The 18,872-nt window shown below is 53.9% G+C and overlaps 7 protein-coding genes and 1 non-coding gene across 8 annotated transcripts; 3 read left to right on the top strand and 5 right to left on the bottom strand.

Annotated features, from left to right (window-relative positions):
• Positions 1-1,087: 1,087 nt before the first annotated feature.
• Positions 1,088-3,459, top strand: BDP55DRAFT_730063 (adaptin N terminal region-domain-containing protein; the record flags this gene model as incomplete). The annotated part of the gene is made up of 3 exons (XM_060579646.1): positions 1,088-1,317; positions 1,391-2,597; positions 2,647-3,459. The coding sequence occupies 3 exons, from the start codon at positions 1,088-1,090 to the stop codon at positions 3,457-3,459; spliced, it is 2,250 nt and encodes a 749-aa protein (XP_060427914.1).
• A 426-nt stretch (positions 3,460-3,885) lies between these two features.
• Positions 3,886-4,401, bottom strand: BDP55DRAFT_555298 (bola-like protein; the record flags this gene model as incomplete). Its single annotated transcript, XM_060569476.1, has 2 exons — positions 3,886-4,130; positions 4,314-4,401. The coding sequence occupies 2 exons, from the start codon at positions 4,399-4,401 to the stop codon at positions 3,886-3,888; spliced, it is 333 nt and encodes a 110-aa protein (XP_060427913.1).
• Positions 4,402-5,674: 1,273 nt separating this feature from the next.
• Positions 5,675-5,762, bottom strand: BDP55DRAFT_t211. The gene has a single exon. It is a non-coding gene; the product is annotated as a tRNA-Glu (tRNA).
• Positions 5,763-6,530: 768 nt separating this feature from the next.
• BDP55DRAFT_555362 (GTP cyclohydrolase 1 type 2/Nif3) lies at positions 6,531-7,563 on the top strand (the record flags this gene model as incomplete). The annotated part of the gene is made up of 3 exons (XM_060569483.1): positions 6,531-6,598; positions 6,659-6,834; positions 6,890-7,563. The coding sequence occupies 3 exons, from the start codon at positions 6,531-6,533 to the stop codon at positions 7,561-7,563; spliced, it is 918 nt and encodes a 305-aa protein (XP_060427912.1).
• A 289-nt stretch (positions 7,564-7,852) lies between these two features.
• On the bottom strand, positions 7,853-9,281 carry BDP55DRAFT_193921 (Vps51/Vps67-domain-containing protein). Its single transcript, XM_060565893.1, has 2 exons — positions 8,550-9,281; positions 7,853-8,417 (listed from the first exon to the last, which is right to left on the bottom strand). Exons 1-2 carry the CDS (start codon positions 9,093-9,095, stop codon positions 8,007-8,009), a joined length of 957 nt encoding a protein of 318 aa, XP_060427911.1. The 5' UTR covers positions 9,096-9,281; the 3' UTR covers positions 7,853-8,006.
• A 250-nt stretch (positions 9,282-9,531) lies between these two features.
• BDP55DRAFT_730059 (RecQ mediated genome instability protein Rmi1) lies at positions 9,532-10,257 on the top strand (the record flags this gene model as incomplete). Its single annotated transcript, XM_060579645.1, has 1 exon — positions 9,532-10,257. One exon carries the CDS (start codon positions 9,532-9,534, stop codon positions 10,255-10,257), a length of 726 nt encoding a protein of 241 aa, XP_060427910.1.
• A 264-nt stretch (positions 10,258-10,521) lies between these two features.
• BDP55DRAFT_555230 (tetratricopeptide) lies at positions 10,522-14,825 on the bottom strand (the record flags this gene model as incomplete). The annotated part of the gene is made up of 2 exons (XM_060569469.1): positions 10,522-14,644; positions 14,707-14,825. The coding sequence occupies 2 exons, from the start codon at positions 14,823-14,825 to the stop codon at positions 10,522-10,524; spliced, it is 4,242 nt and encodes a 1,413-aa protein (XP_060427909.1).
• Positions 14,826-15,448: 623 nt separating this feature from the next.
• On the bottom strand, positions 15,449-17,472 carry BDP55DRAFT_695016 (ankyrin repeat-containing domain protein; the record flags this gene model as incomplete). Its single annotated transcript, XM_060577420.1, has 3 exons — positions 15,449-15,509; positions 15,548-17,323; positions 17,381-17,472. The coding sequence occupies 3 exons, from the start codon at positions 17,470-17,472 to the stop codon at positions 15,449-15,451; spliced, it is 1,929 nt and encodes a 642-aa protein (XP_060427908.1).
• Positions 17,473-18,872: the final 1,400 nt, after the last annotated feature.

Below are 18,872 nucleotides of genomic sequence, written 5' to 3'. Positions count from 1 at the left end.
CACTGATTCTCCGCTTGATTCCCTGAGATATTGTCGCGGATGACCTCGTTGCTGAGAGCGGCATCCTTCCTAGACCGCGGAGCTCTGAGCAGGCTTCGTAAACCTCTTGGTTTCAACCGTGGCATGCAGTCGTTAGGAACTGCGATTTGATTGGATCGTCATTGCTGGCTAATCGCGTTGAATCATTTAACGGCATTCATCCTCTGAGCAATCAAGCTGAAGATGGTCACAGAGCTCATGAAGAGGACTGCGTTATAGAACTGCACGACTTGTTAGTTTGGAGATGTCAAGGAGATGTTTGGCCCAGACTGACTGCTTTCCTAGACACTTCCCTCTCTTCATCATCCGTTCTTGCCTCAATGAACAAACGACGCAGGTTGGGCAATGTGGCCTAGGTGACTTATTAGATGACTGTCATTCACTGGATGAATGGGGATGGCTTACCATATTGTTCTCGTGGTTGTTATTGGCAGTGTTTCAAATCACAGGCCCGAGCCAGATTTCTCAGTGTCTTTTTATTTTTCTAGGGGTTCTAGTCGCTTCGAAACGCCGCGGAGGAGCTGAAAAAAATACAACAGAATGTGAGGTCGCCGGGAGCAGATACAAACGGTGAGGTTGCAATGAGCTCATCTATGTTTACTTGCCTTCGAGCTCGGTACCTTGTACCTCTATAAAGGAGTTTCCGATATAGCGACAAGTCCGGTAGATGCATGAGCATCGCTATGGAGTCGCCAAGGGGGGTAGAGCGACATTCATTTAGCGAATCGGAGCACTGCAGCGCCCAGAACTGCCAGGCTGGCCAGGCTGGGATTAAGGTTAGGGGTGCATTCCACTGCCAGGTACTCCGTACTTCTTCGACCACCTCATCCTCTTGGCGGATAACGACCAGGTGCATTTATTGCATCCCCCGGATACCTACGACGAGCAAAAGCAAGCGGACAGCTGTCGTCGACTCCTGAGACTTTACTTTTGGATGAGCTTGTCCAGGTCCTGATCGGACTGGCTATTTCTCTCATCCGCCAGATCGCCTTTAGCTCCCTCCGACAACCCATCAGACCTCCTTCCACCTCAAGCATCTTCTAACACCATGGCGGTCAATCGGATTCGTGGGGCCTTTGCTGTCCCGAGGAAGGGAGAGACCTTTGAGCTGCGGGCAGGCCTTGTCTCTCAATATGCCTATGAGCGCAAGGAGTCAATCCAGAAGACAATTATGGCGATGACGTTGGGCAAGGACGTGTCTGCTTTGTTCCCCGATGTCCTTAAGAACATCGCGACTGGCGACCTGGACCAGAAGAAGCTGGTTTATTTATACTTGATGTAAGTCTGCACCCGAAGCTAATTCTTTCACCTCGGCGCGGTGTCTAGAGCGACCACTAACAGTAGGCATCAGGAACTACGCGAAATCACATCCAGATCTCTGTATTCTTGCCGTCAATACTTTCGTACAAGATTCCGAAGACCCAAATCCCCTCATCCGTGCGCTAGCGATCCGAACGATGGGCTGTATCAGAGTCGACAAGATGGTGGATTACATGGAAGAGCCGCTGCGGAAGACACTACGAGACGAGTCGCCATATGTTCGCAAGACGGCCGCTATTTGTGTTGCCAAGCTCTTTGATCTCAACCCCTCGATGTGCATAGAGAATGGCTTCCTGGAGTCGCTGCAGGAGTTGATCGGGGACCCGAATCCCATGGTCGTCGCAAACTCGGTCCAGGCGCTTTCAGAGATCACCGAAACAGCACCAGAGACTCGAGCGCTTGTAGTGACACCGGCCACGTTGAAGAAGCTGTTGATGGCTCTCAACGAGTGCACAGAATGGGGTCGCGTCACTATTCTCACCACACTGGCCGACTACCCTGCTGCGGATACCAAGGAGGCTGAGCACATTTGTGAAAGAGTTGCGCCGCAGTTCCAACACGTCAACCCCAGTGTCGTCTTGGCTGCTGTGAAGGTGGTCTTCATCCACATGAAGGCAGTCAGCCCGGAGCTTGTGCGATCATACCTCAAGAAGATGGCGCCGCCCCTTGTCACGCTTGTGGCTTCCGCCCCTGAGGTGCAATACGTTGCTCTTCGCAACATTGACCTCCTCCTGCAGGCCAAGCCCGATATTCTTAGCAAAGAGCTGCGTGTCTTCTTCTGCAAATACAACGATCCTCCCTACGTCAAACTCCAGAAGCTCGAGATCATGGTTCGGATAGCCAACGAGAAGAACTTTGACCAGCTTCTTGCAGAATTGAAAGAATACGCTTTGGAGGTCGATATGGACTTTGTCAAGCGTGCCGTTAAGGCCATCGGCCAGGTTGCGATTAAGCTCGAGAGCGCCAGTCAAAAGTGCGTCAACGCATTATTGGACTTGATCGCTACCAAGGTCAATTACGTTGTGCAGGAGGTTGTGGTGGTTATCAAGGATATTCTCCGCAAATACCCTGGTTACGAGGGCGTCATCCCCACGCTCTGCAAGTATATCGACGAGCTGGACGAGCCAACGGCAAGAGGATCATTGATTTGGATCGTGGGAGAGTACGCTGAGAAGATCAATAACGCCGATGACATCCTGGAAAGTTTCGTGGAGGGTTTCATGGAGGAGTTCACACAGGTTTGTCGACTCATTCCGCATATTCGAGTACCCGGCTAACTTTCAGCAGACTCAACTCCAAATCCTGACTGCTGTGGTCAAGCTTTTCCTCAAGAAGCCCGGCAGCAACCAAGGACTGGTCCAAAAAGTGCTTCAACAGGCTACGACAGATAACGACAACCCGGATATCAGAGATAGAGCTTACGTTTACTGGCGTCTACTGTCAGGCGATTTGGATGTCGCCAAGAACATTGTTCTCTCTCAGAAGCCCGCCATTACCACAACAATGACCAGTCTACCCCCAGCTCTGCTCGAGCAGCTGCTTGCAGAGCTGTCTACTCTCGCATCAGTCTACCACAAGCCACCAGAATCATTCGTTGGCAAGGGCCGCTACGGAGCAGACGAAATCCAGCGCGCGGCCATCCGCGAACAACGGCAAGAGGCGGCCGAGAACCCTATTGCTGCGTCAGTGGCAGCTGTGGCCAACGGCAACACCAACTCACAAAACAACATCGAGAACCTTCTCGATATCGACTTTGACGGCGCTGCTCCCGCATCAGCAGAGCAGCAGAGCAACATCAACACCCCAGACAGAGTTGCCAGTCCTGCAGGAGGTGGTAACTCGAGTGCCATGGCTGATATGATGGGCTTGTTTGACGCTCCTCCGCCGCAGCAACAACAGCAGGCGGCCAACCCGATGAGCCCCGGAGCAGGCGGTGGCGGCATGAACGACATGATGAATGGCTTCGCTGGGCTCGACTTTGGCAACACGGGCTCTGGGCAACCATTGCCGGCGGGCATGCAACTACACCAGCCTGCACAGGGCCAAGCTAGCGAAGGAAACGGGAAGAAGACGAACGAGGACTTGCTTGGGTTGTTCTAGATCTCTGACTAATGGGAGCTGGTTCATTGGGGAGTCCAGGCATGCTGTTAGGAGTAGGTTGATAAATGACAAAGAACGAAGCCAACGAAAAGCCTGCTTCTGCTTTTCTGCTTTCCGCGAAAAACTCATGTATATACTCGAAAAGGGGGTGTCTAGACCAAACACCGATCGCGCCGTCCTCCCACGATGCATCCATGTCTCCGTTTGATGTCATTGCATGGCGTCCTTTTCCCGGCCTGTATAGGGGACGTATCATGCCCTTTATGTGTGTCCATATTCCCGTAGGCTCCGAGTCATCTCCGTGGTCGGCGCGGAAGTGACACTGATGATGCATAATGCTTTTCTCTCCAACCGGGCGGTCTAGTCCAGTCCAATCTAGTCCATTTCAGTCCAGTCCGATTCTGGTGCGGTGTTCCCTTCTCCCATTCACTGCGCAACACCCTCAACCCTGCCACCAACAGTCCCGTCCATCGGCGGACCCTCGCTGCTTCCGCCGGCGGCGGCCCTATCGCGCTCCCACTCGGCCGGGGTCTGGCACTTTGCGCTCCAGGCGTGGATCTGGGCGATCTCGTCCTTGAGGGCGGCGTTGACGAGGCGGTGGCGCTTGAGGGAGGTTTGCTTCTCGAAGGCGGGGGAGACGATTGTCGAGGTGAAGGCTTGACCGCAGCCGCCTGGTAGGGGAAAAAGGGTCAAGGGTTAGTCTGGAGGGAAGCTTGAAGAATTGCATAACGGTGGTTCGTATGGGGAGGTGTGCCGGGCGGCGATGGCGATGCGCCGGGCGACTTTTTGATTTCCAATATGGCGGGGCATGACGTGGGGGGGTTTTGGAAGGAGTGCTATGGATAGGAGCGTACCTGACATATCCGAGATCTCGACGTGAATTGCCTGCAGACGCTCGGTGAGAGCCTGCTTTAGCGAGGCCTCTGTTATTTGGTTTGCCATTTCCTCTCTCGCGTCTGTGTGAGGGTATCTAATGGTTTTCGGGAAAGAGCGACGATCGGGTTCCGGGGTGTGGCAGCTTTTGGGTTGAGAGATTGTCGAAAATCGGAGGTGCTTGGTTCTGCGGTGGGTGTCGCGCTTGGGTCGGCGATTAGATTGATTAGATGGTGGGGTTCTTTTTTGAGTTGTCAGGCGGAGTGGTTCCGTCATTGGGGGGCTTCTATCTCTTTTGGTGACCTTGTTGGAGATGGAGTGATCTCTTATGGTTTGCTTCACTCTCAATATGAGTGCGGTAAGCATGGCTTGCGTTCCTTGGTTGTTCTGATCTCAACGTTCCCTTTGCAACCTTGTTGTATAGAAGTCAAGCATCGTCTGACATTCACTACTGCACTAAGCATTTGGATCACTGAAGTTCCAATGGAGGCAAAGACCCCTGTTGACACCAGACTCTTCACCGCAACGACCTCTGACGCGAGCTTATAACCTCGCGCATTGACTAGATACTTGTGTCCACGTTCAGTGGCCATCTCCTTGGCGGCGGGGGTCATGTCATCTTCCGGCGTATACTTAAAGGCCTAAACTCGCACCACAAAGGGCTTCTTGGGGCCAGGGCAACTTCACTGCGGCGTCATCTTGAGGTACATGGACTGCTCACCTGAGCTCATACGTCTGTAACGCCTTCGAAAATATTCGTTCTCGATTACGAGCAGCGTGTAGCGACTGTATTGGCCCCGAGCCATAATCCTATGTTTGCAGTCTTTAGACGTTCTTTGATATAAAAGAGTAAGGATAAAGCGGTTGGTATTTGCTGCCACCTTCGCATTTGTGACCTCTCATACAGTACGTCATGCTTGGCCCAAAGTGTACTTCTACTCTGTGTCTGTTACAAAGACTTAGTTGGGAAGGAAGTTTTTAAAGGCGAGCTTGCGTCAGAGTTCTTGGCAAGCTTAGAATAAATAAGAAGGTGTTATGTCTGAGTGAGAGTATCTCTTCGAGGGCTAGCTAACCTGAGAACTTCCTTCCTCTCTAAAGCAGGTTGAAATGTTTGTTTACAAGATTGAGCATTCAGCGAGGGCCACCAGCTGCTTTGCAACCGGCCATATACCCTTTCAACCTCAATTATTTTCAATCTGGATTCAGGAGCTACCGCCAGTCTCGGAGGCCTCTGCAAATGGACGTTCAATGCCACACCCTGGAGAAAGAGGGCGCTAAAACCAACGATACCTTACTCAAGGAGCGTCGTAGAAATGCAAAAATGGAAAAAATAACTGATCGTTTCCGAAACCGAGAATCGAACTCGGGGCTATGCCTAACCTCTCACTGGAGATGAGAGGGCATCATGTTGGCCACTACACCATATCGGATTGGTTGTTGAGAAACCCACGAAGAATTTGCACCAAGTAGTGTAGGTGGATTGGCATTCTCCGCTTTCGGGTAGTTACTCGCTCGTCCGTCTACAATGCGGATACCTTCCCAAGCCAGTCACCCGCTGCATGCGAGCCTGCGGTAAACGTGGAGTCTCGTTCACGAATGAAAGCTTGAACATGAGACGTGGTTGAATTGATGATGGAAAAGGGCTTTCTCTGAATGCTGATAGAAGAAAGAGACAGTTGAGAGAGGATTCGTTGATGGCACAAACTTCAACCTGGAAGCAGCTAGGAAGGCTCGACTTAAAGTGGAGGCAAGTGTCATCGCGGGGCTTATGTCATTCAACCAATGCACCAATGACGGAAGATGTCTCAATATGCATTTAATGGATATTTGGATGAAGCTCGAGCTCTGCAACCCCTCTACAACATTACCTCATACTACGACAACCAAATCTCAAGCTTCATCTAGATCTTCGAGTCCATTCTAGATCAATTGCGTTCGAAAGAACTAAAGTCTGTTTGATCCTTCTGTGTCTAAATTCTATAAGAGAGGCTATGCTCACTGGTTTCAGGATATCTATCCCGTCAATGAGCTCCAAGCTTGTTAGGGCATCAGCGCATATAAGTCGACGGTCTTGCGGGTCTACAGCTTCACTTCGGCTTCCACCATTTCAAGTCTCTGCAAAAGCACAAATCTGCAAACCTTGTTTTTCAACAGTCACTCGCCTTCAACAAACACAGCCTGCGACACCAACTCTCAAAATGGCGGCCAGCAACAAGTACTCCTCTCCAGACTTCACAGCCCAAGTGGTGGCTGCCATGCGCAAACAGTAGGTCTCACATGTCTCACGGTTTAATGCAAATCACAACAACTGAACCCCTTCACACAGCTACCCTGAAGAGATCGCCGATAGAAGATGGGACAACGTCGGTCTCCTCCTGGATAATATCGCGACTACGGCAACCGCCACGCCAAAAAGCCCAGTCGTCCTGCTCACCAACGACCTCACTTACGCCGTCGCCGAAGAGGCAGTCCAGAAGAAAGCAAGCGTCATCGTGAGCTATCGTGAGTTCCTCCTAACTCATCCTCCATCCCCTACACCATCTTACAACTCCTCTAGACCCCTTCATCTTCTCTGGCCTCAAGTCCATTACAACAAAGGACCCCCAGCAAGCAACCCTCCTGCTCCTCGCCTCGAACGGCATCGCAGTATACTGTCCACACACAGCCGTCGACGCCGCCCCCAACGGCCTAAACACCTGGCTCGGCGACATCGTCTCCGGCGGGCCCGCCTCCTCTTCCTCCACCGAGGCCCCGTCCGACCGCACGGTGATCACCCCTCACTCCTCGCCCCCAGCCGGCTTCGAGGGCTCAGGCTACGGCCTCCTATGCACCTTCCGCCAGCCCGAGTCCCTCGCCGACATTATCCGGCGCGTGGCCTCCCGCGTAGGTATGCGCCGCGTCATGGTCGCCTCACCCGACCCGTCAGGCATCTCGGCGGCGCGCGTGGGTGCGGTGGCCGTCTGCGCGGGCAGCGGTTGGGACGTTGTGAAGAGCGCGGCGGCGGACGTGGTTGTGACGGGCGAGATGAGCCATCATAATGCTCTCAAGGCCGTGCAGGAGGGCAAAACGGTTGTTACTGTGTTCCACAGCAATTCGGAGAGGGGGTACCTCGCCGAAGTGATGAAGCCCCTGCTTGAGGGAGAACTTAAGAAGGAGGAGCCTGGTGCACTGGTTCTCGTCAGCACGGCTGATCGGGATCCGTTTGAGATTGTGGATATTTCCGAACTGTAAGTTCACGGAGGCCTGAATGTTGAAGTGGAAAAGCGATGTCTTGAAAATCTTAGGAGAGAGTTGAGCTCACCATTGCGGCTAAATACAAGCTCGAAGCAGCAATCTGTAGTGGGCTAACGACGATGCCTTCCTTTCGAACATTTCGAGTCCCAAAGTCGACACCTTTACCACGGCCACGAGTCCATGAGCGTTCTACAAGCCGAGATTGGGTTTGCTGTATCTGTGCAAATGATGGTGCGATGGTCCGATGATCCGCTGAAGCTGTTATGTGTGCTGGAGTGACGAAGTAAACGTGCGAAATCCGTGAATTTTGTCCAGTTCTAGTCGACGAATCTGTCTCTTTTGCTCCAAACCACAAAAGTAGCGCCAAGCCCAAACACCAGATAACTCCATCGCTATGCCCGCAAAACCCTCTTAAAAGCACAACATCAAAACAAGAAGACTCAAGATCTCCCGCTATCCTTTGAAGCCCTCACACTGCTTTCCCCAGAGCCAAGCCTCAGCGCCGCATCCCCCTCTTCCAGACACTCAACCACATCCTTCCCGCCGACCCCCTTCTCTTTCCAAACCTCCAGCAGCCGCCGCGGCATCTCCCAAGCCCGCCTCGCCTCCTCGACCTTGCCCTCCTTGACCAGTCTCCGCAGCTTCTCAGGCGCCCCCAGCACCTCCCTCGCGAGCTCCCGCGTCCTCCGCCGCCGCGCCGCCGCCGCCTCGACTTCGCGCTCTTTGGACGCTGGCGGCGCGACCGTTTTGCGTAGGGCCTCGCGGATCGAGCTCGCCTGGGCGTAGATGCCCGCGATCGCAGGGTCGAGGGTCGAGGCCATGGGGTTTAGGGGGTCCATGTTTGCGCGCATCTGTTTTCAACGTTCCGACGGTTTTCTTTAGCCTTCATCGTTCTTGTACTGATCATTCTTTGTATGTATGTCGCTCGGGGGACTTGCTCTTTCTGGAATTCCTGAAATAGCCAACGATTAAAAGGAGATTACATTTCCCTTGCTTACCTTGCGAATCGTCTCCGTTGCGGATATGAGCTTGGAGTAATTATCGTATACCAACGCCTTCTTCTCCGCATCAAGCGCCCGAATCTCGCCCAGCACACGGGTATATACGCGCAGCAGATCGTCGAGCGTATTCTCCGCCAGCGCCTTGCGCACGTACGCCTCGGCGTCAAAGGACGGGCTGTCGAGCTCGCTGGGCGGGACCTCGGAGTGCTCCGCGTGGCGTTCATGGTCTTCTGTGATTTCTAGTGAAGGGGGCGTACCATTCCCGCCGGCCGCAGCGGCCTTTTTGAGGTTGTAGTACTCGCGGAGGGCGGCTCGGTTCGCGCGCTTTGAGGGTACCCCTCCTGCTGGCGCCGGGCCCCCGGGGCCGGTCCCATTGCCGAAGGTTGCAGAGGAGCCTGGGTTCGGGGAGCTTGTGAGGGAGCGGGGGGTGTCGAGGGAGGGTCTGGTCGAGGATGTTGGGGTGTGTGGTTGTGCTGAGACGCGGCGGGTGAGGGCTGGTGGTTCGCGGGGGGATGCGATGGTAGACATCTTGATGGGAGTAGTAGACGGCTCTGCTGGGGGCTTCTTCTGATTGTTGCAGAATAAGAAGCACAGGAAAAGCTAATTGAGGGCTGATTGGAGGTGTTCTAGGTGCTGTGTCAAAGTTGGGTTGGAGTGACAGATCAAAGGAAGCGAGGCTGACTCTGGGACGACAACGGGGATGCAGGTGATAGGTCGGCGGTAGAGCTCCTGTGGGGAGCGCCCCTGAACTTCAGCTGCACAGCGAGGCTGCGCTAATTGACACATGCTAACGGCCAGGATCTGCAGTGGGGTGCGCCCCCAGGGTTTAGAGATTTTGGGGTAGCTTACCCCACTGAAGCTCTTATTCTTCTACATCTCCAAACTCATACGAAGCAAACCACAAAACTTCCTCTCGTCAACTCAGGATGTAGACACTCACCAAAACCTGAACCGTCTTACGAATATGGACTACACAACCAAAATCCGCTCCGCCCTCCAAACCCAATCCTTCCCGACCCCCTCCCTCCCCTGGACGACAAGCCTGACCTCGCGCGTTCCAACCCCTCCACTCGCCTCGCTCATCGCGACCGCCAAAGCCCGCCTCCTCGCCTCGGACCTCACGACGCCGGGCCTCCTCGACCCCTCCGCCACTGCGATCCTACCCACCTCAAACTCCGAGCTGCCTGAATCGATCCTGCAGCGTGACGTCCCCTGCCAGGTCCTTGACGTCGAGAACTTGAGTCTTTCGCGCTGGGAGCAGGTCGAGGAGCTCGAGGCCGTCGCGAGGGGGGAGCAGACGACGGGGCGGAGGGTCGTGAGGCTTGCTGCGGCTGAGGAGCCCGAGTATGATAATATCGACGATGGCGGCAGCGGCAGTGCTGTTGGAGCGGGTAGAGCTCCGCAACAACAGCAGCAGCAGCCGCGACGGAACGCTACGCATCGGTTGGTATTGCAAGACTTCAAGGGCAATAAGATCTATGCGCTGGAGCTCAGACGGATAGACAAGATTGGGATCGGCAGCATGAATATTGGCGAAAAGGTCATGCTCAAGAAGGGGACGGTTGTTGCAAGGGGCACGGTGTTGCTGGAGCCGGAGAAGTGTGTTATGCTTGGGGGCAAGGTTGATGCGTGGCAGAAGGCGTGGGTAGAGGGGCGGATGGCGAGGTTGAAGGAGGCTGTTGAAGGGTAAAGGTGACATGACTGGAGGAGAGCGAGTCTAGTGTGGCATCACTTGGAGTTCGGCAATGATACCCCTTGCTTTATTTGCTCATGAGAAACTGGGCAGCACACGTTTGTTTTTAATTCTTTATGCTATCCGTGATATGGATTGCAGCAAGCCTTCATAGGTCTCATAAAGAGCTGATTTTTCCATTCATGTCTGGCCAACATTGACCCTACACGTGAACCCCCCTATTCCCCTCCGCAACAACTACAATATCAGTCCAACATATCCCTAGTTGCCGTACACTGCCTCCCGCAGTGAGTTCCAGCCATCAGGCTTCCAAGGAGCCAAGAAAATGGCCGTCTGGGCATCCGCCGCAACTCCCGTCCCAGCATAGGCTTTTGCCAAACTCTCTGCCTCAAGGGTACCTCTTGGCGGCGCTCCCTTCTTGGCCACCGTCAACGCCATCGCAGCAGCATGCTGCTCCCCGCTGAACTCCGCCAAGTTCGACCAACCATGAGGCAGGTGGGGATAGAGCATAATATCCGTCTGGATCTGCGTCATGACATCCTCCTCCGTGCTCGTGTCCCCGAGCTTCGCGATGGCATTGAGAACCTCGCCGATCTGCGACTGTTCCGCGTCCCCGACGTTGTGGCTGGTCCGAAGACCCTGCAGCTCGGACACGACGGCCTCGACCGACTCCTCGTCGTTGTCGAGGATGGCAATGACGCCGAGCAGGAGGACGGACTGAACGTGATCGGGCTGCTTCTCAATGACTTCGAACAGTGCGCCCCGGGCCTTGTCACGGGACTCTTCGGCGCCTGTGGCCCAGAGTACCTGCGCGAGAAGGCAGACGGCGTCGGGGTTGTTATTGGACTCCTCGAGGGCTGATTCGAAGCACAGGAGCGCCTCGTTGACGTCTTCGCTGTAGTACTGCGCCAGTCCGACGGACAAGTGCGCCGAGAGACGCGCCTTCTTGCGCTCTTCCTTGCTGAGCTCGTTGTCGGACTCGTCAGCGCTCAGCTGGATGGCCATCTCGCCGCACTCGATTGCCTGCTCGAACGCGCCCGAGGCGAGGTAAGATCTCGCCAGGTCGGTCTTGGCTAGCGCGAAGTGCGCGAGGGCCTGCGGGGATTCAGTGACTTCGTAGTCGGACTCCAGGATAACGCAGATCTTCTCCAGCATCTCTACCGCCTTGCCGGTATCGTGGGTCCGCTCCAGAAACATGGTCGACAGGTGTCCGTACGCGAGGTCTTGGGGCTTCAGACTGTTGAGCTGACCGAGAGCAAAGATGGGCTGGATCAAGGAGGCGACGTTGGCGGATGTCGTGCCCAGGATGAAGTCGAACACCGCCACTGAGTACTGGCGTCTGGTGAGGACTGAAGACGCCTCGGCGATCTCCATAGCGTGCGTGAACAAGCCCCTAGCCTCCTTGACCTTTCCGTACAAAAGTGCCACGAAACCCTGGCCGAGCCACGCGTGCGCGTAGTCGGGGTCGGTCGATTGCGCTCGGTTAAAGGCCTCATTCGCGAGCTGAACGTCGTTCTGGAGAAGAGCCAGGGTACCGAGGTTAGTCCAGGTTGCCGGGCTTCTCTCGTTCAGGTGTAAGCTGCGAACGAACGAGTGCTGCGAGACAGCCGGGCTGACCTCGCTCGTTACAACACCCAAGGAGTTCCAGAAATCCGAGTTGCCGGCTTCGAGCTCGATGGCTCGTTTGAAGCACTTCATGGCGGTTTTCAGATAGACGCTCGACTTCTTCCTTATGCTTGAGGGTAGGCAAATGTGAGCTCGGTGCTCGGCCCAGCCAAGGTTGTAGTATGCCACTGCTTGGGCATGCAAGTCGTTTGCGGAAACGTGGATTGCCCGCTTGTGACACAAGATTGTTGCGTGGATGCATCTTGTCAGATCAACACCAAGTCTCTCGTCTTCAGAGAACAAGCCCTTGGCAGAGATGACCCCAGTTCCGATGTTATCCACGTCAGCAAAGAGGTCATATGCCTCCTTGTCGCCACTGTCGATGAGTGTCATGATGACATCTGCTGGGAAGTCGACCGCTCGGCTTTGTACCGCAGAAAATACGGAACAAGCATCAGCGAGCGACTTCCAGAAGTTGAAGGTCTCGGTGATGCTGGCAGCGGCCTTAGAAGCAAAGTCTATCGTGTCGATGGCAAGGTGCACCGCCTTGCCGAACAGACCCTTTTCGACACTGTCAAGGGCGCTGTCGACCATGGTCTGTATCAGGGCAATGGCAACACCATCCTCATCAGGGCGGCTCTCGATGACGCCTTGGTAGAGAGCGATGGCCTCATCGAATTCAGCCAGCTCACGCTTAACATTAGCAAGCATGTACTTGGTGAACCAAGTGTCGCCCAGAGTCTCAGCAGGCGCAGTCTCCTCTAGTTTCTGCGCGTTGAGAATCGCCTTGGTGGCTGCGATGTACCGGCCGGAGGAGTAGTAGCTTTCGCCCAGGCCAACCCACGAGTGGTAGTCCTCTGGGTGGATTCTGAGTGCAGATTGGAAGGACACAATAGACTTGTGAAAGTCCTGCTTGTTCAGCTCCGCCACACCAAGGGCGGAGAAAGGCCAGCTGACGCCCTTTCTCTTGGAGCCCGGGGGCGGCTTCACCTTTCCAGAGTCAACCACACGTTGAGCCACGAGCTCGACTCTGTCCCAGTCGCCCTCGTCGGCAAAGGACTCGGCAAGACGTTTGGCGGCTTCGACTTCGGAGGCAGAGAGTTCCACAGCCTTCTGGAAGCAGCGTCTGGCTCTCTTCTTGTCCTTGGCGTAGTCGGCGTAGTAAACACCGAGACTTGTGTAGGCGGGCGCAAAGTTCAGATTGTTCTTCAAGGCGTCCAAGAAGTACAAGTAAGCGCCAGTGCGGCTCTTACGGGCTGCCTTGGATGTGTCAATGTTCCAAATGCAAGAGCCCAGACGGTACTGTGTTTGTGCGAGAAGTTCCTTTGAAGGCGTTGGCAACTCCTCGATAAGGGGCAGCGACTCCTCCAGCTCTGCCTTTGCAGTCTCATAGTCTCCCTTGAGTGCCTGAACCCAGGCAGATTCGGTCTTGACCCTCAGATTGGACGGATCTCTCTTCAGAGCACGTCCAAAGAAATCGATAGCGTCGTCGTAGTCCTCCTCTTCTTCGTAGATGAGACCGACACCAATCAATGCTGGAGTTGACGACGGATCATGTGATAGAACCCCTTCAAACAGCGACTTTGCCTCAGTGTGGTGTCTAGGCGACTGAAAGAACACCAAGCCTGTTGCCAGGTACAGAGAGAAGGCATCATTGGTATTCTGGAACGTCATGCCAGTCTTGTTTCTCTCCGTCTTGACGTGTCCCATCGACTTTCGCATCAGCTCCACCGTCGTTTCGTGTTCCTCCAAATGCTGGTAGTACTCTCCCATCAAACGATGAGCGAACAGTGAGTTGGACGTAGTGATGCCCTCCGTCATCATCAGGATTCTATCCTGTTCTGTGAGCGGCACCATAGAAACACCACCTCCCTCATCGTCCTCGCTCTCTTCCTCAGTTTCCTCTGCTTCAAGAGCTGCGGGTGCTGGCTTGGGGAAGGGAGAAATGCTACTTGTTAGAAAGCCGGTGATGACTTTGTAGAGATCGGTCTCTGGGAAGAATGAGCAATAGTCTCTCAGCATATTGACGTCCCATTCCTTGATCTCTTTTGCGTCCTTGTAGTCAATGGCAATCTCCCAGGCAAGCCGGAAGGGGTGCTTGATGATGACCATGTCAAGCGCCAGTTTCAGGACAGCTTGAAGAGCCTGGCCCTTTTCTGGGCCATGTAGTGCAACCAGCAGACGGTCATAGCAGTACTGAAGAAGCTTTTCTTCATACTTTCGCCGGAGTTCGTCATCATTTGTCCAGTTGATCAGCTGATGGTAGACGAACTCCAGCTTGCTCTGAGCCATGACTTCACGCTTGACCTCAAGAGTGACCTCGGCCACGCGTGCGCCAATCCTTGTCCGTCGTTCGCCAATGAGGGTGTTTATCCGCTTCTTCTCATCGATCTCGATTATTTGTGCCATGGTCTCGTAGGTTTTGGCCGGGTGCGGGACGCGACCTTCGAGAACAGGGTAAATTGGACTTCCGGGAAGGATGACACTGAGAGCTTCGACGTATTGCGACGTATCCCCTTGAGACCTCGCGAAGTCAATGAACTTGTCAATGACATCTTGGCACTTGTACATGTCTTCTGCATCTCGGTAAATCTCAGCTAAGCTGATGGCGGCTTGCTGGTAGGCGGTTAAGCGTTTGCGATCCTGCTTCTCGTAGAGCTTGATGAGACCTTGCCACGCCTGACTGTCCTTCGGTCGTAGTGAAGCCGCAGACTTGTAAGCTTTCTCTGAGTCATCGACGCGGTTCTTCTTGTCGAGGGCAAAAGCGAGGAAGATGGTCCTGTGAGCAGTGTCAGCAGCAGCCTTGGTTGTGGAGGCGCGGGAAATCCCATGAGCCCGTACGCTTGGTAGTTCTTTGGCTCTCGCTCAAGAACCTCAGTCGCCTTCTGGACAGCGTCATCCCATTTTTGCTGCTTCACAGAGTCGCCAATGGCTTTGAGTACGGCCTTGGCCCCAGACATCGTGGCTAGTGACAGATATCGTGAATCATGAACGTGAGGTATTCTTCCAAAGGTGGGGCATCACCGTGGCGCTGGAAGGCCGGGGGCGGTAGAGAGAAAGAAGGCAAGGACAAGAAGAAGATGAGAACAGGAATGTAGAAATTACAATCGTCTCGTATATTGATCCTGGCCCGTTTCGTGTCGGTGAATGAAGTGAGATTTTCGTTGGGGCCTTCTCTTGCAGTAAACCCTCGTATGAGAGGCTCAGTGAGGCATGAGCTGGTGGTGAGCGCTACAGAGGGCAGTGCCCCACCATCAACACCTCCCTTATTACATCATGCCCCGCTTTGAGCATAGCAGCTATGGCTTCCCGATAAGATAAGGAATACAGTCCACCTCCCGAGATGGAAGGCTTTCAGATCACGGTTTCTCTACGTTAGGTATCTTGAGTCATTCCAAGTATCCATCAATAGCCTCGCCATCTTCTCATTCACATTCACTGACTTAATGTTTGCTTCGTAACTTCGAGACTTCAATGAAATCGCCATGAAACATTCAAATCTACATCTCTAAAGCAGGGGTATCTCGACAAGAACATAACCAACACTACAGATACACGCGACTATTCCCCTTCCGGAACCGAGTCAACACCTGAGTGGGTTGACTCTGACTTGCTCCAAAACCGCATGAGAGTGCTCCTCCGACCTGATCCATGGGACGCGTGTTCACTCGAAGTCGATGACCTGGTGAAGATGGTGGATGTAGATGCATCGCTAGACTTTCGAGACGACGTTTGCGAATACTGTTGAAGAAGTCGCTTAATCTCCGACCCAGCCAACCCGGAATTGGAAGCCGCCTGAAAAGCGTTTCTGCCATTGGCATCAGTCAGACGAGGATCGGCTCCGTGAGAAAGCAGCACGTCGATCATTCCGATCTTGCGGGAACTTCTTGTTGCGACAACCTGGATCGCGGCAATCAATGGAGTGCACACGTTATTGTTGCTCAAATAGGGAGAGGATGTCTGCGCTCTCCTCGTCTGGTGGCAAATATTCGGGTCGGCTCCTTCGCCTAGCAAAAACCGGACCATTACCTCGTTTCCCATCTCGCAGGCCATATACAGCGCCGTCTTTCCCGCATTGTCAATGAGATCCAAGAGACTGGGAGTACCATGGAGGAGAAGTCGGGCAACGTTGACACCACCGGATTTGTTCTGGCATCGGTGCAGGGGACTCAGACCTGCACTATCACGAACGTCGGCCCGCGCGCCGGTCTGCAATAAGAGCCCAACACTGTCACGGTTTCTGGTCGACGCGGCCAGCAGCAAGGGCGTCGGCAGACCGACATTGCCCCCGTTCTCGAGACTGACCACATGCCCCACCATTTGCCTCAGTACCTCGAGGTTTTCGTCTTGGATGGCCTTGTGGAGCGGCGAGGTTCGTGTCATGAAGTCGCAAGTATCGAAGCGGAAGCCAGTCGGGTCATCGATATTGAAACCGTTCTCTCGACACCATTGAAAAGCCTGAGAAAGCTCTCCCATAGATGATGGTCTTCTGGCGCCTGGCACAGAGTCTGAATCAGGAGGCGATGCCGGACGACTTGTTAACGGAATGATGGCGGTGTTGACCCAAACCTCCACACCACGCGCTTCGTCAAAAGCCCCGTCAAGCTGCAGAGCCTTTATGTACAAATCTGCTGTCTCTTGTACCAACGCAACCGGGATGGGCTCTTGATCCTTTCTGCCTTCGAGAGCCCGGCTGAGAAACGTCTTCGCCCTTATCAAATCGCCGAGTCTGATGTAGAGGCTCCCGAGGTCATGATATAAGCGACTTCGTCGTTCGACATCCCGAGATTCCTCAGGTTGCTTCACCTCCTCTCGAAGTAGATCATGCAAAATCCCCTTCGCCTCGGCAATTTCCTCTTCGGTTTCATTTCTAAGAAGGATATCGGCGAGTCGTTCTTTCATGACAGCTTGTTGAGCAAAGCTAAATTCGAAATCGTATCCAGGCTGACTGAGCTGTTCTCGGATTTGGATGCCCCTCTTCTGATACAGCGAAGCCCGGAGAAATATACCGCAGTCGACCAAGCGGCCGACTATTTCTTGGTTCGCATCATACTGGTGACTGAGGATGTCTTTACTTGGCCCGTCTGGATGTTCGGGCTCTGGGTCCCAGTCGTCTGAGTCAACGTCCCCTGAGGCTTGTTTAGAGTCCGGGTCCTTTCCTGATGCCAATTTGGTGAATGACGAGTTGAATGACAAGAACGAGTGGTGTTGATCTGCATTTTGCAAAGTGACTGCGGCTGCCACTTCGTCGGCCGACATTCGCCAGGCTTGGATCTCTTTCGATACAGAGAGAGATTCATCCAGCCTCGTATCAGTTTCGTCGTCCCATTCAGTGGGCGATCGTCTCTGACCCGTGCTCGTATGAGAGATGAGGTTCGCAGCCCGGATTTCGTCGGTCAAGTTTCGGATTGCAACATGCACCTGGTCTTGAGACTTTTGTTGAGTCCATAAGGAACCGCTGCCAGAGTCAGTCATCGGATCCACCAAAACGTTATACTCGAAAGGGCTCACACACAGTGACAAGGTTATCAGACTGAGTTGAAGAACTTGTGTATACGAGGTAATATGAGAAACCAGATCGCGGATTACAACCGACTTCAACGTCATGGCAAAGCTCGCCCTAGCTTTGTCGATGGGACCCGGTTTTTCGTCGAGTTCTGGCAGCTCTTTCTGCAGTCTGTCAAGCGATGAGCGGCATGATTTTAGAATCTGGTAAATATCTTGATGGTGTTCTCTCTCAAAAGAAAGTTGTTGCGGATGCTGTTTGAGAATTCGAGCTACATTGCGCAATGCGGCATGTAAGTTTCGAATGGTCTCGTGGAATTCGCAGATGCTCGATGAGATAGCTTTGCTCTCTTGAACGAATTTGCCGGTGCCTTCTACGATCTTTCCGGCTATCCCGACCATCTGCAGAGCAAAGGCGGCAATCGAAAGGGGATCCATCTTGATTCAGGTTTACAGAGCTGTGGCCGACTGCCTGGTTATTCAATCACCTAAGCTGCAGCCGCGTCCGTTGACTTCGCGGTAATCGATGTAGAGGGGCCTCGGGCGTTGAATGATGAACATGGTATGGGGTCGTGGGACGGGCTTGTTGTGCAAAACGAAGAGCATTCAGGTGAAGAAGACGTAGTACCTAGACGACCGAGTAGTGGAGGGTAGGCATTGAACACCCTCCTCCATCCGTCGATGAGGTAAGTCTGCCTGTGTTCCCCGCGATCGACAAATGATACCCCCAAATGAGTCTTACTCGTTGAGACACACATCGCTGCCAACAATCTGGGGGGCATAGCCACGAAGAGACACATCACGAGCGTAGGGCAGGCTGCTGCCGCAGTCGGTGTAACCCAAGTTTCAGCTGGTCCTGCCAGGCTGGCTCCTCCAGAACTCCTTCTTAGATGCTGTGCCCCTCCCACAAGTCGATGGTCTCACTTTGCACTCAACCCGGGATTGAAGTTTCTTTCTGCCCACTCGAATGGCACGCAGCGACTCTATACAACGGGCCCCCGCGGGGAACCTCACATGACCGGGGTCTACTCCGTAGCGTGGGAGCTGATGCAGTAGGCTTATTCCATTTCAATCCCGGTTGCCAAGCTTCACCCCGACGTTGTACCCCGAGCCTGTGGCGCAGCGGAATACCAGGCGAGAAACAAGATGTGTTCTGTTCACACTCAAGACACGGCGATGACAACGGGATGGCTGGGCGATCTGCACCTTGCAGCCCCAAACTCGCGTTGTGGACATCGATTGGCTTGAGCAAAGCCACAGTGTAAGTGCTGCCTGCTTCCATGTTCGGGTTTTGAGTACAAGAAACGCGGCGTATGCGGGTGAGAGCAGTTGCGAGTGCCCCAAACGAGGCTTCTCCAGGGCTTTCACGGCTTCTAGAATGACACATTGAAACCCCAAGAATCCATCTCGTTGGCCAACGTCGTCCTCGATATTTCAATAGTCTAGAACGTGCCTCCATGGTCCGAACAGTGCCACCCGCGGTCAGGCTGAAGTCAGTTCCT

The sequence above is a fragment of the Colletotrichum godetiae genome (assembly GCF_030913485.1).
Source record: "Colletotrichum godetiae strain CBS 193.32 chromosome Unknown BDP55scaffold_28, whole genome shotgun sequence".
NCBI lineage: Eukaryota > Fungi > Ascomycota > Sordariomycetes > Glomerellales > Glomerellaceae > Colletotrichum > Colletotrichum godetiae.
This window is presented reverse-complemented; position numbering and strand designations above follow the sequence as displayed.